We start from the raw sequence: 23,528 nt of genomic DNA, 5'->3' as shown, positions 1-23,528 counted from the left end.
TGGTTACCGGGGTAACAGAAGCTGTGCCTGGTTACCGGGGTAACAGAAGCTGTGCCTGGTTACCAGGGTAACAGAAGCTGTGCCTGGTTACCGGGGTAACAGAAGCTGTGACTGGTTACTGGGGTAACAGAAGCTGTGTCTGGTTGCCGGGGTAACACAAGCTAGGTCTGGTTGCTGGGGTAACACAAGCTAGGTCTGGTTGCTGGGGTAACGAGCTGTCTGGTTGCCGGGGTAACAGGTCACCTGTCTTGTTGCTGTGGTGACTGATGCTTCAAAGTGCGTACTAGTTTGTAACCCCTTGTGACGTGTCCCTCCTCCCAGGACCTGACGTGGGTATGTGTGCACAGGCACTGCCCCACCCTGAGCTGCCCAAGAGCAGAACAGCACAGCCCCGCCGGGGCCTGCTGCCCCATCTGTAAGGGTGAGAAATACCCCCATCCCTTATTATCCCATACACCCAGCCGTCCTTACCCAACTTATCTAAGCTGTTAGTATTGGGGGGGGGGGAGTATTTGGGAGTGGGATAGTGGGTACTGTGCACGGGGAGAGTATTTGCTAGCAGTATAGTGGGTATTGAGTAGGGGGAAGAGTATTTGGGAGTGGGATAGTGGGTATTGTGCATTGTGCAGCAGGAGAGTATCTGGGAGTGGGATAGTGGGTATTGAGCAGAGGGGAGAGTATTTGGGAGTGGGATAGTGGGTATTGAGCAGAGGGGAGAGTATTTGGGAGTGGGATAGTGGGTATTGTTGGTGGGTGAGTATTTGGGAGTGGGATAGTGGGTATTGTTGGTGGGTGAGTATTTGGGAGTGGGATAGTGGGTATTGTGCATTGTGCAGGAGGAGAGTATTTGGGAGTGGGATAGTGGGTATTGAGCAGAGGGGAGAGTATTTGGGAGTGGGATAGTGGGTATTGTTGGTGGGTGAGTATTTGGGAGTGGGATAGTGGGTATTGTGCATTGTGCAGGAGGAGAGTATCTGGGAGTGGGATAGTGGGTATTGAGCAGAGGGGAGAGTATTTGGGAGTGGGATAGTGGGTATTGTTGGTGGGTGAGTATTTGGGAGTGGGATAGTGGGTATTGTTGGTGGGTGAGTATTTGGGAGTGGGATAGTGGGTATTGTGCATTGTGCAGGAGGAGAGTATTTGGGAGTGGGATAGTGGGTATTGAGCAGAGGGGAGAGTATTTGGGAGTGGGATAGTGGGTATTGTTGGTGGGTGAGTATTTGGGAGTGGGATAGTGGGTATTGTGCATTGTGCAGGAGGAGAGTATCTGGGAGTGGGATAGTGGGTATTGAGCAGAGGGGAGAGTATTTGGGAGTGGGATAGTGGGTATTGTTGGTGGTTGAGTATTTGGGAGTGGGATAGTGGGTATTGTGCATTGTGCAGGAGGAGAGTATCTGGGAGTGGGATAGTGGGTATTGAGCAGAGGGGAGAGTATTTGGGAGTGGGATAGTGGGTACTGTGCACGGGGAGAGTATCTGGGAGTGGGATAGTGGGTATTGTGCACGGGGAGAGTATTTGGGAGCGGATAGTGGGTATTGTTGGTGGGAGAGTATTTGGGAGCGGGATAGTGGGTATTGTGCAGGAGGAGAGTATCTGGGAGTGGGATAGTGGGTATTGTTGGTGGGAGAGTATCTAGGAGTGGGATAGTGGGTATTGTTGGTGGGAGAGTATCTGGGAGTGGGATAGTGTGTATAGAGTAGGGGGGAGAGTATCTGGGAGTGAGATAGTGGGTATTGTTGGTGGGAGAGTATTTGGGAGCGGGATAGTGGGTATTGTTGGTGGGAGAGTATCTGGGAGTGGGATAGTGGATATTGTTGGTGGGAGTATCTGGGAGTGGGATAGTGTGTATAGAGTAGGGGGGAGAGTATCTGGGAGTGGGATAGTGGGTATTGTTGGTGGGAGAGTATTTGGGAGTGGGATAGTGGGTATTGTTGGTGGGAGAGTATCTGGGAGCGGGATAGTGGGTATTGAGTAGGGGGAGAGTATTTGGGAGCGGGATAGTGGGTATTGAGCAGAGGGGAGAGTATTTGGAAGTGGGATAGTGGGTATTGTTGGTGGGAGAGTATTTGGGAGTGGAATAGTGGGTATTGTTGGTGGGAGAGTATTTGGGAGTGGGATAGTGGGTATTGTTGGTGGGAGAGTATTTGGGAGTGGGATAGTGGGTATTGTTGGTGGGAGAGTATTTGGGAGTGGGATAGTGGGTATTGAGTAGGGGGAGAGTATTTGGGAGCGGGATAGTGGGTATTGAGTAGGGGGAGAGTATTTGGGAGCGGGATTGTGGGTATTGAGCAGAGGGGAGAGTATTTGGGAGTGGGATAGTGGGTATTGTTGGTGGGAGAGTATCTGGGAGTGGGATAGTGGGTATTGTTGGTGGGAGAGTATTTGGGAGTGGGATAGTGGGTATTGTTGGTGGGAGAGTATTTGGGAGCGGGATAGTGGGTATTGAGTAGGGGGGAGAGTATTTGGGAGTGGGATAGTGGGTATTGAGTAGGGGGAGAGTATTTGGGAGCGGGATTGTGGGTATTGTTGGTGGGAGAGTATCTGGGAGCGGGATAGTGGGTATTGTTGGTGGGAGAGTATTTGGAAGTGGGATAGTGGGTATTGTTGGTGGGAGAGTATTTGGGAGTGGGATAGTGGGTATTGTTGGTGGGTGAGTATTTGGGAGTGGGATAGTGGGTATTGAGTAGGGGGAAGAGTATTTGGGAGTGGGATAGTGGGTATTGTGCATTGTGCAGCAGGAGAGTATCTGGGAGTGGGATAGTGGGTATTGAGCAGAGGGGAGAGTATTTGGGAGTGGGATAGTGGGTATTGAGCAGAGGGGAGAGTATTTGGGAGTGGGATAGTGGGTATTGTTGGTGGGTGAGTATTTGGGAGTGGGATAGTGGGTATTGTGCATTGTGCAGGAGGAGAGTATTTGGGAGTGGGATAGTGGGTATTGAGCAGAGGGGAGAGTATTTGGGAGTGGGATAGTGGGTATTGTTGGTGGGTGAGTATTTGGGAGTGGGATAGTGGGTATTGTGCATTGTGCAGGAGGAGAGTATCTGGGAGTGGGATAGTGGGTATTGAGCAGAGGGGAGAGTATTTGGGAGTGGGATAGTGGGTATTGTTGGTGGGTGAGTATTTGGGAGTGGGATAGTGGGTATTGTTGGTGGGTGAGTATTTGGGAGTGGGATAGTGGGTATTGTGCATTGTGCAGGAGGAGAGTATTTGGGAGTGGGATAGTGGGTATTGAGCAGAGGGGAGAGTATTTGGGAGTGGGATAGTGGGTATTGTTGGTGGGTGAGTATTTGGGAGTGGGATAGTGGGTATTGTGCATTGTGCAGGAGGAGAGTATCTGGGAGTGGGATAGTGGGTATTGAGCAGAGGGGAGAGTATTTGGGAGTGGGATAGTGGGTATTGTTGGTGGGTGAGTATTTGGGAGTGGGATAGTGGGTATTGTGCATTGTGCAGGAGGAGAGTATCTGGGAGTGGGATAGTGGGTATTGAGCAGAGGGGAGAGTATTTGGGAGTGGGATAGTGGGTACTGTGCATGGGGAGAGTATCTGGGAGTGGGATAGTGGGTATTGTGCACGGGGAGAGTATTTGGGAGTGGGATAGTGGGTATTGTGCACGGGGAGAGTATTTGGGAGCGGATAGTGGGTATTGTTGGTGGGAGAGTATTTGGGAGCGGGATAGTGGGTATTGTGCAGGAGGAGAGTATCTGGGAGTGGGATAGTGGGTATTGTTGGTGGGAGAGTATCTAGGAGTGGGATAGTGGGTATTGTTGGTGGGAGAGTATCTGGGAGTGGGATAGTGTGTATAGAGTAGGGGGGAGAGTATCTGGGAGTGAGATAGTGGGTATTGTTGGTGGGAGAGTATTTGGGAGCGGGATAGTGGGTATTGTTGGTGGGAGAGTATCTGGGAGTGGGATAGTGGATATTGTTGGTGGGAGTATCTGGGAGTGGGATAGCGTGTATAGAGTAGGGGGGAGAGTATCTGGGAGTGGGATAGTGGGTATTGTTGGTGGGAGAGTATTTGGGAGTGGGATAGTGGGTATTGTTGGTGGGAGAGTATCTGGGAGCGGGATAGTGGGTATTGAGTAGGGGGAGAGTATTTGGGAGCGGGATAGTGGGTATTGAGCAGAGGGGAGAGTATTTGGAAGTGGGATAGTGGGTATTGTTGGTGGGAGAGTATTTGGGAGTGGGATAGTGGGTATTGTTGGTGGGAGAGTATTTGGGAGTGGGATAGTGGGTATTGTTGGTGGGAGAGTATTTGGGAGTGGGATAGTGGGTATTGAGTAGGGGGAGAGTATTTGGGAGCGGGATTGTGGGTATTGAGCAGAGGGGAGAGTATTTGGGAGTGGGATAGTGGGTATTGTTGGTGGGAGAGTATCTGGGAGTGGGATAGTGGGTATTGTTGGTGGGAGAGTATTTGGGAGTGGGATAGTGGGTATTGTTGGTGGGAGAGTATTTGGGAGCGGGATAGTGGGTATTGAGTAGGGGGGAGAGTATTTGGGAGTGGGATAGTGGGTATTGAGTAGGGGGAGAGTATTTGGGAGCGGGATTGTGGGTATTGTTGGTGGGAGAGTATCTGGGAGCGGGATAGTGGGTATTGTTGGTGGGAGAGTATTTGGAAGTGGGATAGTGGGTATTGTTGGTGGGAGAGTATTTGGGAGTGGGATAGTGGGTATTGTTGGTGGGAGAGTATTTGGGAGTGGGATAGTGGGTATTGTTGGTGGGAGAGTATTTGGGAGCGGGATAGTGGGTATTGTTGGTGGGAGAGTATTTGGGAGCGGGATAGTGGGTATTGTTGGTGGGAGAGTATCTGGGAGTGGGATAGTGGGTATTGAGTAGGGGGGAGAGTATTTGGTAGTGGGATAGTGGGTATTGAGTAGGGGGGAGAGTATTTTGGAGTGGGATAGTGGGTATTGTTGGGGGGGAGAGTATTTGGGAGTGGGGTAGTGGGTATTGTTGGTGGGAGAGTATTTGTGAGCGGGATAGTGGGTATTGTTGGTGGGAGAGTATCTGGGAGTGGGATAGTGGGTATTGAGTAGGGGGGAGAGTATTTGGTAGTGGGATAGTGGGTATTGAGTAGGGGGGAGAGTATTTGGGAGTGGGATAGTGGGTATTGTTGGTGGGAGAGTATTTGAGAGCGGGATAGTGGGTATTGAGTAGGGGGGAGAGTATTTGGTAGTGGGATAGTGGGTATTAAGTAGGGGGGAGAGTATTTGGGAGTGGGATAGTGGGTATTGTTGGTGGGAGAGCACAGACTGAGTGTTCTCCCCCCCACAGAGTGTGTGGTAGAAGTGGAGGGTCGGCGAGTTCCGGATGGAGAGACCTGGACAGACGGACAGGATCCATGTGTCACCTGCACATGCTCTGTGAGTGCGGCACGTATATATCTCATCTATGTACACATGCTCTGTGAGTGCGGCACATATATATCTCATCTATACACATGCTCTGTGAGTGCGGCACGTATATATCTCATCTATACACATGCTCTGTGAGTGCGGCACGTATATATCTCATTTATACACATGCTCTGTGAGTGCGGCACATATATATCTCATCTATATACACACACATGCTCTGTGAGTGCGGCACGTATATATCTCATCTATACACATGCTCTGTGAGTGCGGCACATATATATCTCATCTATACACAAGCTCTGTGAGTGCGGAACATATATATCTCATCTATACACAAGCTCTGTGAGTGCGGCACGTATATATCTCATCTATACACAAGCTCTGTGAGTGCGGCACGTATATATCTCATCTATACACATGCTCTGTGAGTGCGGCACATATATATCTCATCTATACACAAGCTCTGTGAGTGCGGCACATATATATCACATCTATACACATGCACTGTGAGTGCGGCACATATATATCCCATCTATATACACATGCACTGTGAGTGCTGCACATATATACAGTGGTGTGAAAAAGAAAGTACACCCTCTTTGAATTCCATGGTTTTACATATCAGGACATAATAATAATCATCTGTTCCTTAGCAGGTCTTAAAATTAGGTAAATACAACCTCAGATGAACAACAACACATGACATATTACACCGTGTCATGATTTATTTAACAAGAATAAAGCCAAAATGGGGAAGCTATGTGTGAAAAACTAAGTACACCCTTACTGCTTCCATAGGAATTAAGATGCTAAGTAGCAGACAGGTGCTGCTAATCAATGCCCTTGATTAATTGATCATCAGCAAGTGTGACCACCTCTATAAAAGCCGAAGTTTTAGCAGTTTGCTGGTCTGTAGCATTCAGGTGTGTGTTAACACAATGCCAAGGAGGAAAGACATCAGCAATGATCTTAGAGAAGCAATTGTTGCTGCCCATCAATCTGGGAAGGGTTATAAGGCCATTTCCCAACAATTTAAAGTCCATCATTCTACAGGGAGAAAGATTATTCAAAAGTGGAAAACATTCAAGACTGTTGCCAATCTTCCCAGGAGTGGATGTCCCAGCAAATTTACCCCAAGGTCAGACCGTGCAATGCTTAGAGAAATTGCAAAAAAAAACAAGAGTTACATCTCAGACTCTACAGGCCTCAGTTAGCATGTTAAATGTTAAAGTTCATGACAGTACAATTAGAAAAAGACTGAACAAGTATGGTTTGTTTGGAAGGGTTGCCAGGAGAAAGCCTCTTCTCTCTAAAAAGAATATGGCAGCACGGCTTAGGTTTGCAAAGTTGCATCTGAACAAACCACAAGACTTCTGGAACAATGTCCTTTGGACAGACGAGACCAAAGTGGAGATGTTTGGCCATAATACACAGCGCCACGTTTGGCGAAAACCAAACACAGCATATCAGCACAAACACCTCATACCAACTGTCAAGCACAGTGGTGGAGGCGTGATGATTTGGGCTTGTTTTGCAGCCACAGGACCTGGGAAACTTGCAGTCATTGAGGCGACCATGAACTCCTTTGTATACCAAAGTATTCTAGTGTCAAATGTGAGGCCATCTGTCCGACAGCTAAAGCTTGGCCGAAATTGGGTCATGCAACAGGACAATGATCCCAAGCACACCAGCAAATCTACAACAGAATGGCTGAAAAAGAAAAGAATCAAGGTGTTGCAATGGCCCAGTCAAAGTCCAGACCTGAACCGATTGAAATGCTGTGGCTGGACCTTAAGAGAGCTGTGCATAAACAAATGCCCACAAACCTCAATGAACTGAAGCAACGTTGTAAAGAAGAGTGGGCCAAAATTCCTCCACCACGATGTGGGAGACTGATAAAGTCATACAGAAAACTATTACTTTAAGTTATTGCTGCGAAAGGTGGTTCTACAAGTTATTGAATCAGAAGGTGTACTTAGTTTTTCACACATGGCTTTTCCATTTTGGCTTTATTTTTGTTAAATAAATCATGACACGGTGTAATAGGTCATGTGTTGTTGTTCATCTGAGGTTCTATTTATCTAATTGTAAGACCTGCTAAGAACAGATGATTGTTACTATGTCCCGATATGTAAAACCATAGAATTCAAAGAGGGTGTACTTTCTTTTCACACCAGTGTGTGTGTGTGTGTGTGTGTGTGTGTGTGTGTGTGTGTGTGTATATATCTATATATCATCCTCATCATACACATAGGTAAGCATTGCTCTGCACACACAGATATACATTTTCTCTGCACACGTCATTGCTCTGCACGCACGCAGATACACATTGCTCTGCACCCACGTAGATACACATTGCTCTGCATAAACGCAGATACACATTGCTCCGCAAACGCAGATACACATTGCTCCGCAAACGCAGATACACATTGCACTGCAAACACAGATACACATTGCTCTGCACACACGCAGATACACATTGCTCTGCACAAAGGCAGATACACATTGCTCTGCACAAACGCAGATACACATTGCTCTGCAAACGCAGATACACATTGCTCTGCAAACGCAGATACAGACACATATTACTGTGAGATGCATTCCAAATTCATGTGGCAGTCCAGGGGTTAATATCCCTCGGTAGAGTACTGACGCTCTGTTACTCATTCCTCACAGCTGGGGCATGTGGAGTGTCAGATAGAGGAGTGTCCCCCCACACAGTGCCAACACGGGGCGCTGAGAGTCAGAACTGCTGGGGCCTGCTGCCACCAGTGCCAGGGTGAGTACCGGTCATTATAACACAGCCCAGTGCCAGGGTGAGTACCCGTCATTATAACACAGCCCAGTGCCAGGGTGAGTACCCAGCATTATAACACAGCCCAGTGCCAGGGTGAGTACCCGTCATTATAACACAGCCCAGTGCCAGGGTGAGTACCCGTCATTATAACACAGCCCAGTGCCAGGGTGAGTACCCGTCATTATAACACAGCCCAGTGCCAGGGTGAGTACCCAGCATTATAACACAGCCCAGTGCCAGGGTGAGTACCCGTCATTAAAACACAGCCCAGTGCCAGGGTGAGTACCCAGCATTATAACACAGCCCAGTGCCAGGGTGAGTACCCGTCATTATAACACAGCCCAGTGCCAGGGTGAGTACCCAGCATTATAACACAGCCCAGTGCCAGGGTGAGTACCCAGCATTATAACACAGCCCAGTGCCAGGGTGAGTACCCGTCATTATAACACAGCCCAGTGCCAGGGTGAGTACCCGTCATTATAACACAGCCCAGTGCCAGGGTGAGTACCCGTCATTATAACGCAGCCCAGTGCCAGGGTGAGTACCCGTCATTATAACACAGCCCAGTGCCAGGGTGAGTACCCGTCATTATAACACAGCCCAGTGCCAGGGTGAGTACCCGTCATTATAACACAGCCCAGTGCCAGGGTGAGTACCCGTCATTATAACACAGCCCAGTGCCAGGGTGAGTGCCCGGCATTATAACACAGCCCAGTGCCAGGGTGAGTACCCAGCATTATAACACAACCCAGTGCCAGGGTGAGTACCCGTCATTATAACACAGCCCAGTGCCAGGGTGAGTACCCAGCATTATAACACAGCCCAGTGCCAGGGTGAGTACCCGTCATTATAACACAGCCCAGTGCCAGGGTGAGTACCCAGCATTATAACACAGCCCAGTGCCAGGGTGAGTACCCGTCATTATAACGCAGCCCAGTGCCAGGGTGAGTACCCGTCATTATAACGCAGCCCAGTGCCAGGGTGAGTACCCAGCATTATAACACAGCCCAGTGCCAGGGTGAGTACCCAGCAATATAACACTGCCCAGTGCCAGGGTGAGTACCCGTCATTATAACACAGCCCAGTGCCAGGGTGAGTACCCAGCATTATAACACAGCCCAGTGCCAGGGTGAGTACCCGTCATTATAACGCAGCCCAGTGCCAGGGTGAGTACCCAGCATTATAACACAGCCCAGTGCCAGGGTGAGTACCCAGCATTATAACACAGCCCAGTGCCAGGGTGAGTACCCAGCATTATAACACAGCCCAGTGCCAGGGTGAGTACCCATCATTATAACACAGCCCAGTGCCAGGGTGAGTGCCCGTCATTATAACGCAGCCCAGTGCCAGGGTGAGTGCCCGTCATTATAACGCAGCCCAGTGCCAGGGTGAGTACCCAGCATTATAACACAGCCCAGTGCCAGGGTGAGTACCCAGCATTATAACACAGCCCAGTGCCAGGGTGAGTACCCGGCATTATAACACAGCCCAGTGCCAGGGTGAGTACCCAGCATTATAACACAGCCCAGTGCCAGGGTGAGTACCCGTCATTATAACACAGCCCAGTGCCAGGGTGAGTACCCGTCATTATAACACAGCCCAGTGCCAGGGTGAGTACCCAGCATTATAACACAGCCCAGTGCCAGGGTGAGTACCCAGCATTATAACACAGCCCAGTGCCAGGGTGAGTACCCAGCATTATAACGCAGCCCAGTGCCAGGGTGAGTACCCAGCATTATAACACAGCCCAGTGCCAGGGTGAGTACCCAGCATTATAACACAGCCCAGTGCCAGGGTGAGTACCCAGCATTATAACACAGCCCAGTGCCAGGGTGAGTACCCAGCATTATAACGCAGCCCAGTGCCAGGGTGAGTACCCAGCATTATAACACAGCCCAGTGCCAGGGTGAGTGCCCGTCATTATAACACAGCCCAGTGCCAGGGTGAGTACCCAGCATTATAACACAGCCCAGTGCCGGGGTGAGTACCCAGCATTATAACACAGCCCAGTGCCAGGGTGAGTACCCGTCATTATAACACAGCCCAGTGCCAGGGTGAGTACCCAGCATTATAACACAGCCCAGTGCCAGGGTGAGTACCCGTCATTATAACACAGCCCAGTGCCAGGGTGAGTACCCAGCATTATAACACAGCCCAGTGCCGGGGTGAGTACCCAGCATTATAACACAGCCCAGTGCCAGGGTGAGTACCCGTCATTATAACACAGCCCAGTGCCAGGGTGAGTACCCAGCATTATAACACAGCCCAGTGCCAGGGTGAGTACCCAGCATTATAACACAGCCCAGTGCCAGGGTGAGTACCCAGCATTATAACACAGCCCAGTGCCAGGGTGAGTACCCAGCATTATAACACAGCCCAGTGCCAGGGTGAGTACCCAGCATTATAACACAGCCCAGTGCCAGGGTGAGTACCTAGCATTATAACACAGCCCAGTGCCAGGGTGAGTACCCATCATTATAACACAGCCCAGTGCCAGGGTGAGTACCCGTCATTATAACACAGCCCAGTGCCAGGGTGAGTACCCGTCATTATAACACAGCCCAGTGCCAGGGTGAGTACCCAGCATTATAACACAGCCCAGTGCCAGGGTGAGTACCCGTCATTATAACACAGCCCAGTGCCAGGGTGAGTACCCAGCATTATAACGCAGCCCAGTGCCAGGGTGAGTACCTGTCATTATAACACAGCCCAGTGCCAGGGTGAGTACCCGTCATTATAACACAGCCCAGTGCCAGGGTGAGTACCCAGCATTATAACACAGCCCAGTGCCAGGGTGAGTACCCAGCATTATAACACAGCCCAGTGCCAGGGTGAGTACCCAGCATTATAACACAGCCCAGTGCCAGGGTGAGTACCCGTCATTATAACACAGCCCAGTGCCAGGGTGAGTACCCAGCATTATAACATAGCCCAGTGCCAGGGTGAGTACCCGTCATTATAACAGCCCAGTGCCAGGGTGAGTACCCAGCATTATAACACAGCCCAGTGCCAGGGTGAGTACCCAGCATTATAACACAGCCCAGTGCCAGGGTGAGTACCTAGCATTATAACACAGCCCAGTGCCAGGGTGAGTACCCAGCATTATAACACAGCCCAGTGCCAGGGTGAGTACCCGTCATTATAACACAGCCCAGTGCCAGGGTGAGTACCCAGCATTATAACACAGCCCAGTGCCAGGGTGAGTACCCAGCATTATAACACAGCCCAGTGCCAGGGTGAGTACCCAGCATTATAACACAGCCCAGTGCCAGGGTGAGTACCCATCATTATAACACAGCCCAGTGCCAGGGTGAGTACCCAGCATTATAACAGCCCAGTGCCAGGGTGAGTACCCAGCATTATAACACAGCCCAGTGCCAGGGTGAGTACCCAGCATTATAACACAGCCCAGTGCCAGGGTGAGTACCTAGCATTATAACGCAGCCCAGTGCCAGGGTGAGTACCCGTCATTATAACGCAGCCCAGTGCCAGGGTGAGTACCCGTCATTATAACACAGCCCAGTGCCAGGGTGAGTACCCAGCATTATAACACAGCCCAGTGCCAGGGTGAGTACCCAGCATTATAACACAGCCCAGTGCCAGGGTGAGTACCCAGCATTATAACACAGCCCAGTGCCAGGGTGAGTACCTGTCATTATAACACAGCCCAGTGCCAGGGTGAGTACCCGTCATTATAACACAGCCCAGTGCCAGGGTGAGTACCCGTCATTATAACACAGCCCAGTGCCAGGGTGAGTACCCAGCATTATAACACTGCCCAGTGCCAGGGTGAGTACCCGTCATTATAACACAGCCCAGTGCCAGGGTGAGTACCCAGCATTATAACACAGCCCAGTGCCAGGGTGAGTACCCAGCATTATAACACAGCCCAGTGCCAGGGTGAGTACCCGTCATTATAACACAGCCCAGTGCCAGGGTGAGTACCCGTCATTATAACACAGCCCAGTGCCAGGGTGAGTACCCGGCATTATAACACAGCCCAGTGCCAGGGTGAGTACCCGTCATTATAACACAGCCCAGTGCCAGGGTGAGTACCCATCATTATAACACAGCCCAGTGCCAGAGTGAGTACCCAGCATTATAACACGGCCCAGTGCCAGGGTGAGTACCCGTCATTATAACACAGCCCAGTGCCAGGGTGAGTACCCGTCATTATAACACAGCCCAGTGCCAGGGTGAGTACCCAGCATTATAACGCAGCCCAGTGCCAGGGTGAGTACCCAGCATTATAACACAGCCCAGTGCCAGGGTGAGTACCCAGCATTATAACACAGCCCAGTGCCAGGGTGAGTACCCAGCATTATAACAGCCCAGTGCCAGGATGAGTACCCGTCATTATAACACAGCCCAGTGCCAGGGTGAGTACCCATCATTATAACACAGCCCAGTGCCAGGGTGAGTACCCGTCATTATAACACAGCCCAGTGCCAGGGTGAGTACCCAGCATTATAACACAGCCCAGTGCCAGGGTGAGTACCCAGCATTATAACACAGCCCAGTGCCAGGGTGAGTACCCAGCATTATAACACAGCCCAGTGCCAGGGTGAGTACCCAGCATTATAACACAGCCCAGTGCCAGGGTGAGTACCCATCATTATAACACAGCCCAGTGCCAGGGTGAGTACCCGTCATTATAACGCAGCCCAGTGCCAGGGTGAGTACCCAGCATTATAACACAGCCCAGTGCCAGGGTGAGTACCCAGCATTATAACACAGCCCAGTGCCAGGGTGAGTACCCAGCATTATAACACAGCCCAGTGCCAGGGTGAGTACCCATCATTATAACACAGCCCAGTGCCAGGGTGAGTACCCAGCATTATAACACAGCCCAGTGCCAGGGTGAGTACCCAGCATTATAACACGGCCCAGTGCCAGGGTGAGTACCCGTCATTATAACACAGCCCAGTGCCAGGGTGAGTACCCGTCATTATAACACAGCCCAGTGCCAGGGTGAGTACCCAGCATTATAACACAGCCCAGTGCCAGGGTGAGTACCCAGCATTATAACACAGCCCAGTGCCAGGGTGAGTACCCAGCATTATAACACAGCCCAGTGCCAGGGTGAGTACCCAGCATTATAACACAGCCCAGTGCCAGGGTGAGTACCCATCATTATAACACAGCCCAGTGCCAGGGTGAGTACCCGTCATTATAACGCAGCCCAGTGCCAGGGTGAGTACCCAGCATTATAACACAGCCCAGTGCCAGGGTGAGTACCCAGCATTATAACACAGCCCAGTGCCAGGGTGAGTACCCAGCATTATAACACAGCCCAGTGCCAGGGTGAGTACCCATCATTATAACACAGCCCAGTGCCAGGGTGAGTACCCAGCATTATAACACAGCCCAGTGCCAGGGTGAGTACCCAGCATTATAACACGGCCCAGTGCCAGGGTGAGTACCCGTCATTATAACACAGCCCAGTGCCAGGGTGAGTACCCGTCATTATAACACAGCCCAGTGCCAGGGTGAGTACCCAGCATTATAACACAGCCCAGTGCCAGGGTGAGTACCCAGCATTATAACACAGCCCAGTGCCAGGGTGAGTACCCAGCATTATAACACAGCCCAGTGCCAGGGTGAGTACCCAGCATTATAACACAGCCCAGTGCCAGGGTGAGTACCCAGCATTATAACAGCCCAGTGCCAGGATGAGTACCCGTCATTATAACACAGCCCAGTGCCAGGGTGAGTACCCAGCATTATAACACAGCCCAGTGCCAGGGTGAGTACCTAGCATTATAACACAGCCCAGTGCCAGGGTGAGTACCCAGTATTATAACACAGCCCAGTGCCAGGGTGAGTACCTAGCATTATAACACAGCCCAGTGCCAGGGTGAGTACCCAGCATTATAACACAGCCCAGTGCCAGGGTGAGTACCCAGCATTATAACACAGCCCAGTGCCAGGGTGAGTACCCGTCATTATAACACAGCCCAGTGCCAGGGTGAGTACCCGTCATTATAACACAGCCCAGTGCCAGGGCGAGTACCCGTCATTATAACACAGCCCAGTGCCAGGGTGAGTACCCAGCATTATAACACAGCCCAGTGCCAGGGTGAGTACCCGTCATTATAACACAGCCCAGTGCCAGGGTGAGTACCCAGCATTATAACACAGCCCAGTGCCAGGGTGAGTACCCGTTATTATAACACAGCCCAGTGCCAGGGTGAGTACCCATCATTATAACACAGCCCAGTGCCAGGGTGAGTACCCAGCATTATAACACAGCCCAGTGCCAGGGTGAGTACCCGTCATTATAACACAGCCCAGTGCCAGGGCGAGTACCCGTCATTATAACACAGCCCAGTGCCAGGGTGAGTACCCGTCATTATAACACAGCCCAGTGCCAGGGTGAGTACCCGTCATTATAACACAGCCCAGTGCCAGGGTGAGTACCCGTCATTATAACACAGCCCAGTGCCAGGGTGAGTACCCAGCATTATAACACAGCCCAGTGCCAGGGTGAGTACCCAGCATTATAACACAGCCCAGTGCCAGGGTGAGTACCCAGCATTATAACACAGCCCAGTGCCAGGGTGAGTACCCAGCATTATAACACAGCCCAGTGCCAGGGTGAGTACCCGTCATTATAACACAGCCCAGTGCCAGGGTGAGTACCCAGCATTATAACACAGCCCAGTGCCAGGGTGAGTACCCGGCATTATAACACAGCCCAGTGCCAGGGTGAGTACCCAGCATTATAACACAGCCCAGTGCCAGGGTGAGTACCCGTCATTATAACACAGCCCAGTGCCAGGGTGAGTACCCAGCATTATAACACAGCCCAGTGCCAGGGTGAGTACCCAGCATTATAACGCAGCCCAGTGCCAGGGTGAGTACCCGGCATTATAACACAGCCCAGTGCCAGGGTGAGTACCCAGCATTATAACACAGCCCAGTGCCAGGGTGAGTACCCGTCATTATAACACAGCCCAGTGCCAGGGTGAGTACCCAGCATTATAACACAGCCCAGTGCCAGGGTGAGTACCCGTCATTATAACACAGCCCAGTGCCAGGGTGAGTACCCGTCATTATAACACAACCCAGTGCCAGGGTGAGTACCCAGCATTATAACACAGCCCAGTGCCAGGGTGAGTACCCAGCATTATAACACAGCCCAGTGCCAGGGTGAGTACCCGTCATTATAACACAGCCCAGTGCCAGGGTGAGTACCCAGCATTATAACACAGCCCAGTGCCAGGGTGAGTACCCAGCATTATAACACAGCCCAGCGCCAGGGTGAGTACCCAGCATTATAACACAGCCCAGTGCCAGGGTGAGTACCCAGCATTATAACACAGCCCAGTGCCAGGGTGAGTACCCGTCATTATAACAGCACAGTGCCAGGGTGAGTACCCAGCATTATAACACAGCCCAGTGCCAGGGTGAGTACCCGTCATTATAACACAGCCCAGTGCCAGGGTGAGTACCCGTCATTATAACACAGCCCAGTGCCAGGGTGAGTACCCGGCATTATAACACAGCCCAGTGCCAGGGTGAGTACCCGTCATTATAACACAGCCCAGTGCCAGGGTGAGTACCTAGCATTATAACACAGCCCAGTGCCAGGGTGAGTACCCAGCATTATAACGCAGCCCAGTGCCAGGGTGAGTACCCAGCATTATAACACAGCCCAGTGCCAGGGTGAGTACCCAGCATTATAACACAGCCCAGTGCCAGGGTGAGTACCCAGCATTATAACACAGCCCAGTGCCAGGGTGAGTACCTGTCATTATAACACAGCCCAGTGCCAGGGTGAGTACCCAGCATTATAACACAGCCCAGTGCCAGGGTGAGTACCCAGCATTATAACACAACCCAGTGCCAGGGTGAGTACCCAGCATTATAACACAGCCCAGTGCCAGGGTGAGTACCCAGCATTATAACACGGCCCAGTGCCAGGGTGAGTACCCGTCATTATAACACAGCCCAGCGCCAGGGTGAGTACCCGTCATTATAACACAGCCCAGTGCCAGGGTGAGTACCCAGCATTATAACACAGCCCAGTGCCAGGGTGAGTACCCATCATTATAACACAGCCCAGTGCCAGGGTGAGTACCCAGCATTATAACACAGCCCAGTGCCAGGGTGAGTACCCATCATTATAACACAGCCCAGTGCCAGGGTGAGTACCCAGCATTATAACACAGCCCAGTGCCAGGGTGAGTACCCAGCATTATAACACAGCCCAGTGCCAGGGTGAGTACCCAGCATTATAACACAGCCCAGTGCCAGGGTGAGTACCCAGCATTATAACACAGCCCAGTGCCAGGGTGAGTACCTAGCATTATAACACAGCCCAGTGCCAGGGTGAGTACCCAGCATTATAACACAGCCCAGTGCCAGGGTGAGTACCCGTCATTATAACACAGCCCAGTGCCAGGGTGAGTACCCAGCATTATAACACAGCCCAGTGCCAGGGTGAGTACCCGTCATTATAACACAGCCCAGTGCCAGGGTGAGTACCTGTCATTATAACACGGCCCAGTGCCAGGGTGAGTACCCGTCATTATAACACAGCCCAGTGCCAGGGTGAGTACCCAGCATTATAACACAGCCCAGTGCCAGGGTGAGTACCCAGCATTATAACGCAGCCCAGTGCCAGGGTGAGTACCCAGCATTATAACACAGCCCAGTGCCAGGGTGAGTACCCGTCATTATAACACAGCCCAGTGCCAGGGTGAGTACCCAGCATTATAACACAGCCCAGTGCCAGGGTGAGTACCCAGCATTATAACACAGCCCAGTGCCAGGGTGAGTACCCGTCATTATAACACAGCCCAGTGCCAGGGTGAGTACCCATCATTATAACACAGCCCAGTGCCAGGGTGAGTACCCAGCATTATAACACAGCCCAGTGCCAGGGTGAGTACCCGTCATTATAACACAGCCCAGTGCCAGGGTGAGTACCCGTCATTATAACACAGCCCAGTGCCAGGGTGAGTACCCGTCATTATAACACAGCCCAGTGCCAGGGTGAGTACCCGTCATTATAACACAGCCCAGTGCCAGGGTGAGTACCCGTCATTATAACACAGCCCAGTGCCAGGGTGAGTACCCAGCATTATAACGCAGCCCAGTGCCAGGGCGAGTACCCGTCATTATAACACAGCCCAGTGCCAGGGTGAGTACCCAGCATTATAACGCAGCCCAGTGCCAGGGCGAGTACCCGTCATTATAACACAGCCCAGTGCCAGGGTGAGTACCCGTCATTATAACACAGCCCAGTGCCAGGGTGAGTACCCAGCATTATAACGCAGCCCAGTGCCAGGGTGAGTACCCGTCATTATAACACAGCCCAGTGCCAGGGTGAGTACCCGTCATTATAACACAGCCCAGTGCCAGGGTGAGTACCCGTCATTATAACACAGCCCAGTGCCAGGGTGAGTACCCAGCATTATAACACAGCCCAGTGCCAGGGCGAGTACCCGTCATTATAACACAGCCCAGTGCCAGGGTGAGTACCCAGCATTATAACACAGCCCAGTGCCAGGGTGAGTACCGGTCATTATAACACAGCCCAGTGCCAGGGTGAGTACCCAGCATTATAACACAGCCCAGTGCCAGGGTGAGTACCCAGCATTATAACACAGCCCAGTGCCAGGGTGAGTACCCGTCATTATAACACAGCCCAGTGCCAGGGTGAGTACCCAGCATTATAACACAGCCCAGTGCCAGGGTGAGTACCCGTCATTATAACACAGCCCAGTGCCAGGGTGAGTACCCAGCATTATAACACAGCCCAGTGCCAGGGTGAGTACCCAGCATTATAACACAGCCCAGTGCCAGGGTGAGTACCCAGCATTATAACACAGCCCAGTGCCAGGGTGAGTACCCGTCATTATAACACAGCCCAGTGCCAGGGTGAGTACCCAGCATTATAACACAGCCCAGTGCCAGGGTGAGTACCCAGCATTATAACACAGCCCAGTGCCAGGGTGAGTACCCGTCATTATAACACAGCCCAGTGCCAGGGTGAGTACCCAGCATTATAACACAGCCCAGTGCCAGGGTGAGTACCCGTCATTATAACGCAGCCCAGTGCCAGGGTGAGTACCCGTCATTATAACGCAGCCCAGTGCCAGGGTGAGTACCCAGCATTATAACACAGCCCAGTGCCAGGGTGAGTACCGATCATTATAACACAGCCCAGTGCCAGGGTGAGTACCCGTCATTATAACACAGCCCAGTGCCAGGGTGAGTACCCGTCATTATAACACAGCCCAGTGCCAGGGTGAGTACCCGTCATTATAACGCAGCCCAGTGCCAGGGTGAGTACCCGTCATTATAACACAGCCCAGTGCCAGGGTGAGTACCCAGCATTATAACACAGCCCAGTGCCAGGGTGAGTACCCAGCATTATAACACAGCCCAGTGCCAGGGTGAGTACCCGTCATTATAACACAGCCCAGTGCCGGGGTGAGTACCCGTCATTATAACACAGCCCAGTGCCAGGGTGAGTACCCGTCATTATAACACAACCCAGTGCCAGGGTGAGTACCCAGCATTATAACACAGCCCAGTGCCAGGGTGAGTACCCGTCATTATAACACAGCCCAGTGCCAGGGTGAGTACCCGTCATTATAACACAGCCCAGTGCCAGGGTGAGTACCCAGCATTATAACACAGCCCAGTGCCAGGGTGAGTACCCAGCATTATAACACAGCCCAGTGCCAGGGTGAGTACCCAGCATTATAACACAGCCCAGTGCCAGGGTGAGTACCCATCATTATAACACAGCCCAGTGCCAGGGTGAGTACCTAGCATTATAACACAGCCCAGTGCCAGGGTGAGTACCCGTCATTATAACACAGCCCAGTGCCAGGGTGAGTACCCAGCATTATAACACAGCCCAGTGCCAGGGTGAGTACCCGTCATTATAACACAGCCCAGTGCCAGGGTGAGTACCCGTCATTATAACACAGCCCAGTGCCAGGGTGAGTACCCGTCATTATAACACAGCCCAGTGCCAGGGTGAGTACCCGTCATTATAACACAGCCCAGTGCCAGGGTGAGTACCCAGCATTATAACACAGCCCAGCGCCAGGGTGAGTACCCGTCATTATAACACAGCCCAGTGCCAGGGTGAGTACCCAGCATTATAACACAGCCCAGTGCCAGGGTGAGTACCCGTCATTATAACACAACCCAGTGCCAGGGTGAGTACCCGTCATTATAACACAGCCCAGTGCCAGGGTGAGTACCCAGCATTATAACACAGCCCAGTGCCAGGGTGAGTACCCAGCATTATAACACAGCCCAGTGCCAGGGTGAGTACCTAGCATTATAACACAGCCCAGTGCCAGGGTGAGTACCCGTCATTATAACGCAGCCCAGTGCCAGGGTGCGTACCCAGCATTATAACACAGCCCAGTGCCAGGGTGAGTACCCGTCATTATAACACAGCCCAGTGCCAGGGTGAGTACCCAGCATTATAACACAGCCCAGTGCCAGGGTGAGTACCCAGCATTATAACACAGCCCAGTGCCAGGGTGAGTACCCGTCATTATAACACAGCCCAGTGCCAGGGTGAGTACCCAGCATTATAACACAGCCCAGTGCCAGGGTGAGTACCCAGCATTATAACACAGCCCAGTGCCAGGGTGAGTACCCAGCATTATAACAGCCCAGTGCCAGGATGAGTACCCGTCATTATAACACAGCCCAGTGCCAGGGTGAGTACCCAGCATTATAACACAGCCCAGTGCCAGGGTGAGTACCTAGCATTATAACACAGCCCAGTGCCAGGGTGAGTACCCAGCATTATAACACAGCCCAGTGCCAGGGTGAGTACCTAGCATTATAACACAGCCCAGTGCCAGGGTGAGTACCCGTCATTATAACACAGCCCAGTGCCAGGGCGAGTACCCGTCATTATAACACAGCCCAGTGCCAGGGTGAGTACCCAGCATTATAACACAGCCCAGTGCCAGGGTGAGTACCCGTCATTATAACACAGCCCAGTGCCAGGGTGAGTACCCGTCATTATAACACAGCCCAGTGCCAGGGTGAGTACCTAGCATTATAACACAGCCCAGTGCCAGGGTGAGTACCCAGCATTATAACACAGCCCAGTGCCAGGGTGAGTACCCAGCATTATAACACAGCCCAGTGCCAGGGTGAGTACCCGGCATTATAACACAGCCCAGTGCCAGGGTGAGTACCCAGCATTATAACACAGCCCAGTGCCAGGGTGAGTACCCAGCATTATAACACAGCCCAGTGCCAGGGTGAGTACCGGTCATTATAACACAGCCCAGTGCCAGGGTGAGTACCCAGCATTATAACACAGCCCAGTGCCAGGGTGAGTACCCAGCATTATAACACAGCCCAGTGCCAGGGTGAGTACCCGTCATTATAACACAGCCCAGTGCCAGGGTGAGTACCCAGCATTATAACGCAGCCCAGTGCCAGGGTGAGTACCCAGCATTATAACACAGCCCAGTGCCAGGGTGAGTACCCGTCATTATAACACAGCCCAGTGCCAGGGTGAGTACCCGTCATTATAACACAGCCCAGTGCCAGGGTGAGTACCCATCATTATAACACAGCCCAGTGCCAGGGTGAGTACCCGTCATTATAACACAGCCCAGTGCCAGGGTGAGTACCTAGCATTATAACACAGCCCAGTGCCAGGGTGAGTACCGGTCATTATAACACAGCCCAGTGCCAGGGTGAGTACCCAGCATTATAACACAGCCCAGTGCCAGGGTGAGTACCCGTCATTATAACACAGCCCAGTGCCAGGGTGAGTACCCGTCATTATAACACAGCCCAGTGCCAGGGTGAGTACCCAGCATTATAACGCAGCCCAGTGCCAGGGTGAGTACCCGTCATTATAACACAGCCCAGTGCCAGGGTGAGTACCCAGCATTATAACACAGCCCAGTGCCAGGGTGAGTACCCAGCATTATAACACAGCCCAGTGCCAGGGTGAGTACCCATCATTATAACACAGCCTAGTGCCAGGGTGAGTACCCAGCATTATAACACAGCCCAGTGCCAGGGTGAGTACCCGTCATTATAACACAGCCCAGTGCCAGGGTGAGTACCCAGCATTATAACACAGCCCAGTGCCAGGGTGAGTACCCAGCATTATAACACAGCCCAGTGCCAGGGTGAGTACCCGTCATTATAACACAGCCCAGTGCCAGGGTGAGTACCCGTCATTATAACACAGCCCAGTGCCAGGGTGAGTACCCATCATTATAACACAGCCCAGTGTCAGGGTGAGTACCCAGCATTATAACACAGCCCAGTGCCAGGGTGAGTACCCAGCATTATAACACAGCCCAGTGCCAGGGTGAGTACCCAGCATTATAACACAGCCCAGTGCCAGGGTGAGTACCCGTCATTATAACACAGCCCAGTGCCAGGGTGAGTACCCAGCATTATAACACGGCCCAGTGCCAGGGTGAGTACCCGTCATTATAACACAGCCCAGTGCCAGGGTGAGTACCCAGCATTATAACACAGCCCAGTGCCAGGGTGAGTACCCGTCATTATAACACAGCCCAGTGCCAGGGTGAGTACCCGTCATTATAACACAGCCCAGTGCCAGGATGAGTACCCAGCATTATAACACAGCCCAGTGCCAGGGTGAGTACCCAGCATTATAACACAGCCCAGTGCCAGGGTGAGTACCCGTCATTATAACACAGCCCAGTGCCAGGGTGAGTACCCAGCATTATAACACAGCCCAGTGCCAGGGTGAGTACCCGTCATTATAACACAGCCCAGTGCCAGGGTGAGTACCCAGCATTATAACACAGCCCAGTGCCAGGGTGAGTACCCAGCATTATAACACAGCCCAGTGCCAGGGTGAGTACCCAGCATTATAACACAGCCCAGTGCCAGGGTGAGTACCCGTCATTATAACACAGCCCAGTGCCAGGGTGAGTACCCGTCATTATAACACAGCCCAGTGCCAGGGTGAGTACTCGTCATTATAACGCAGCCCAGTGCCAGGGTGAGTACCCGTCATTATAACACAGCCCAGTGCCAGGGTGAGTACCCAGCATTATAACACAGCCCAGTGCCAGGGTGAGTACCTAGCATTATAACACAGCCCAGTGCCAGGGTGAGTACCCAGCATTATAACACAGCCCAGTGCCAGGGTGAGTACCTAGCATTATAACACAGCCCAGTGCCAGGGTGAGTACCCGTCATTATAACACAGCCCAGTGCCAGGGTGAGTACCCGTCATTATAACACAGCCCAGTGCCAGGGTGAGTACCCGTCATTATAACACAGCCCAGTGCCAGGGTGAGTACCTAGCATTATAACACAGCCCAGTGCCAGGGCGAGTACCCGTCATTATAACACAGCCCAGTGCCAGGGTGAGTACCCAGCATTATAACACAGCCCAGTGCCAGGGCGAGTACCCGTCATTATAACACAGCCCAGTGCCAGGGTGAGTACCCAGCATTATAACACAGCCCAGTGCCAGGGTGAGTACCCAGCATTATAACACAGCCCAGTGCCAGGGTGAGTACCCAGCATTATAACGCAGCCCAGTGCCAGGGTGAGTACCCGTCATTATAACACAGCCCAGTGCCAGGGTGAGTACCCAGCATTATAACACAGCCCAGTGCCAGGGTGAGTACCCATCATTATAACACAGCCCAGTGCCAGGGTGAGTACCCAGCATTATAACACAGCCCAGTGCCAGGGTGAGTACCCAGCATTATAACGCAGCCCAGTGCCAGGGTGAGTACCCAGCATTATAACACAGCCCAGTGCCAGGGTGAGTACCCAGCATTATAACACAGCCCAGTGCCAGGGTGAGTACCCGTCATTATAACGCAGCCCAGTGCCAGGGTGAGTACCCGTCATTATAACACAGCCCAGTGCCAGGGTGAGTACCCAGCATTATAACACAGCCCAGTGCCAGGGTGAGTACCCAGCATTATAACACAGCCCAGTGCCAGGGTGAGTACCCAGCATTATAACACAGCCCAGTGCCAGGGTGAGTACCCAGCATTATAACACAGCCCAGTGCCAGGGTGAGTACCCGTCATTATAACACAGCCCAGTGCCAGGGTGAGTACCCATCATTATAACACAGCCCAGTGCCAGGGTGAGTACCCATCATTATAACACAGCCCAGTGCCAGGGTGAGTACCCGTCATTATAACACAGCCCAGTGCCAGGGTGAGTACCCGTCATTATAACACAGCCCAGTGCCAGGGTGAGTACCCATCATTATAACACAGCCCAGTGCCAGGGTGAGTACCCGTCATTATAACACAGCCCAGTGCCAGGGTGAGTACCCGTCATTATAACGCAGCCCAGTGCCAGGGTGAGTACCTGTCATTATAACAGCCCAGTGCCAGGGTGAGTACCCGTCATTAT

At 52.1% G+C, this 23,528-nt stretch overlaps 1 protein-coding gene across 1 annotated transcript in view; it reads left to right on the top strand.

The window, feature by feature from the left end:
- The window catches only part of KCP (kielin cysteine rich BMP regulator), a 275,686-nt gene that overhangs the window by 153,012 nt on the left and 99,146 nt on the right, over positions 1-23,528 (top strand). Inside the window, exons 20-22 of the mRNA XM_075584275.1 lie at positions 322-421; positions 5,271-5,359; positions 8,030-8,132. Of these exons, the coding sequence (XP_075440390.1) occupies positions 322-421; positions 5,271-5,359; positions 8,030-8,132 (292 nt within the window). The remainder of the gene's footprint in view (positions 1-321; positions 422-5,270; positions 5,360-8,029; positions 8,133-23,528) is intronic.

Source organism: Ascaphus truei, unplaced genomic scaffold (genome assembly GCF_040206685.1).
Source record: "Ascaphus truei isolate aAscTru1 unplaced genomic scaffold, aAscTru1.hap1 HAP1_SCAFFOLD_519, whole genome shotgun sequence".
Lineage (NCBI taxonomy): Eukaryota > Metazoa > Chordata > Amphibia > Anura > Ascaphidae > Ascaphus > Ascaphus truei.
Note: the sequence above shows the minus strand (reverse complement) of the source record. Positions and strands in the feature narration are given on the sequence as shown.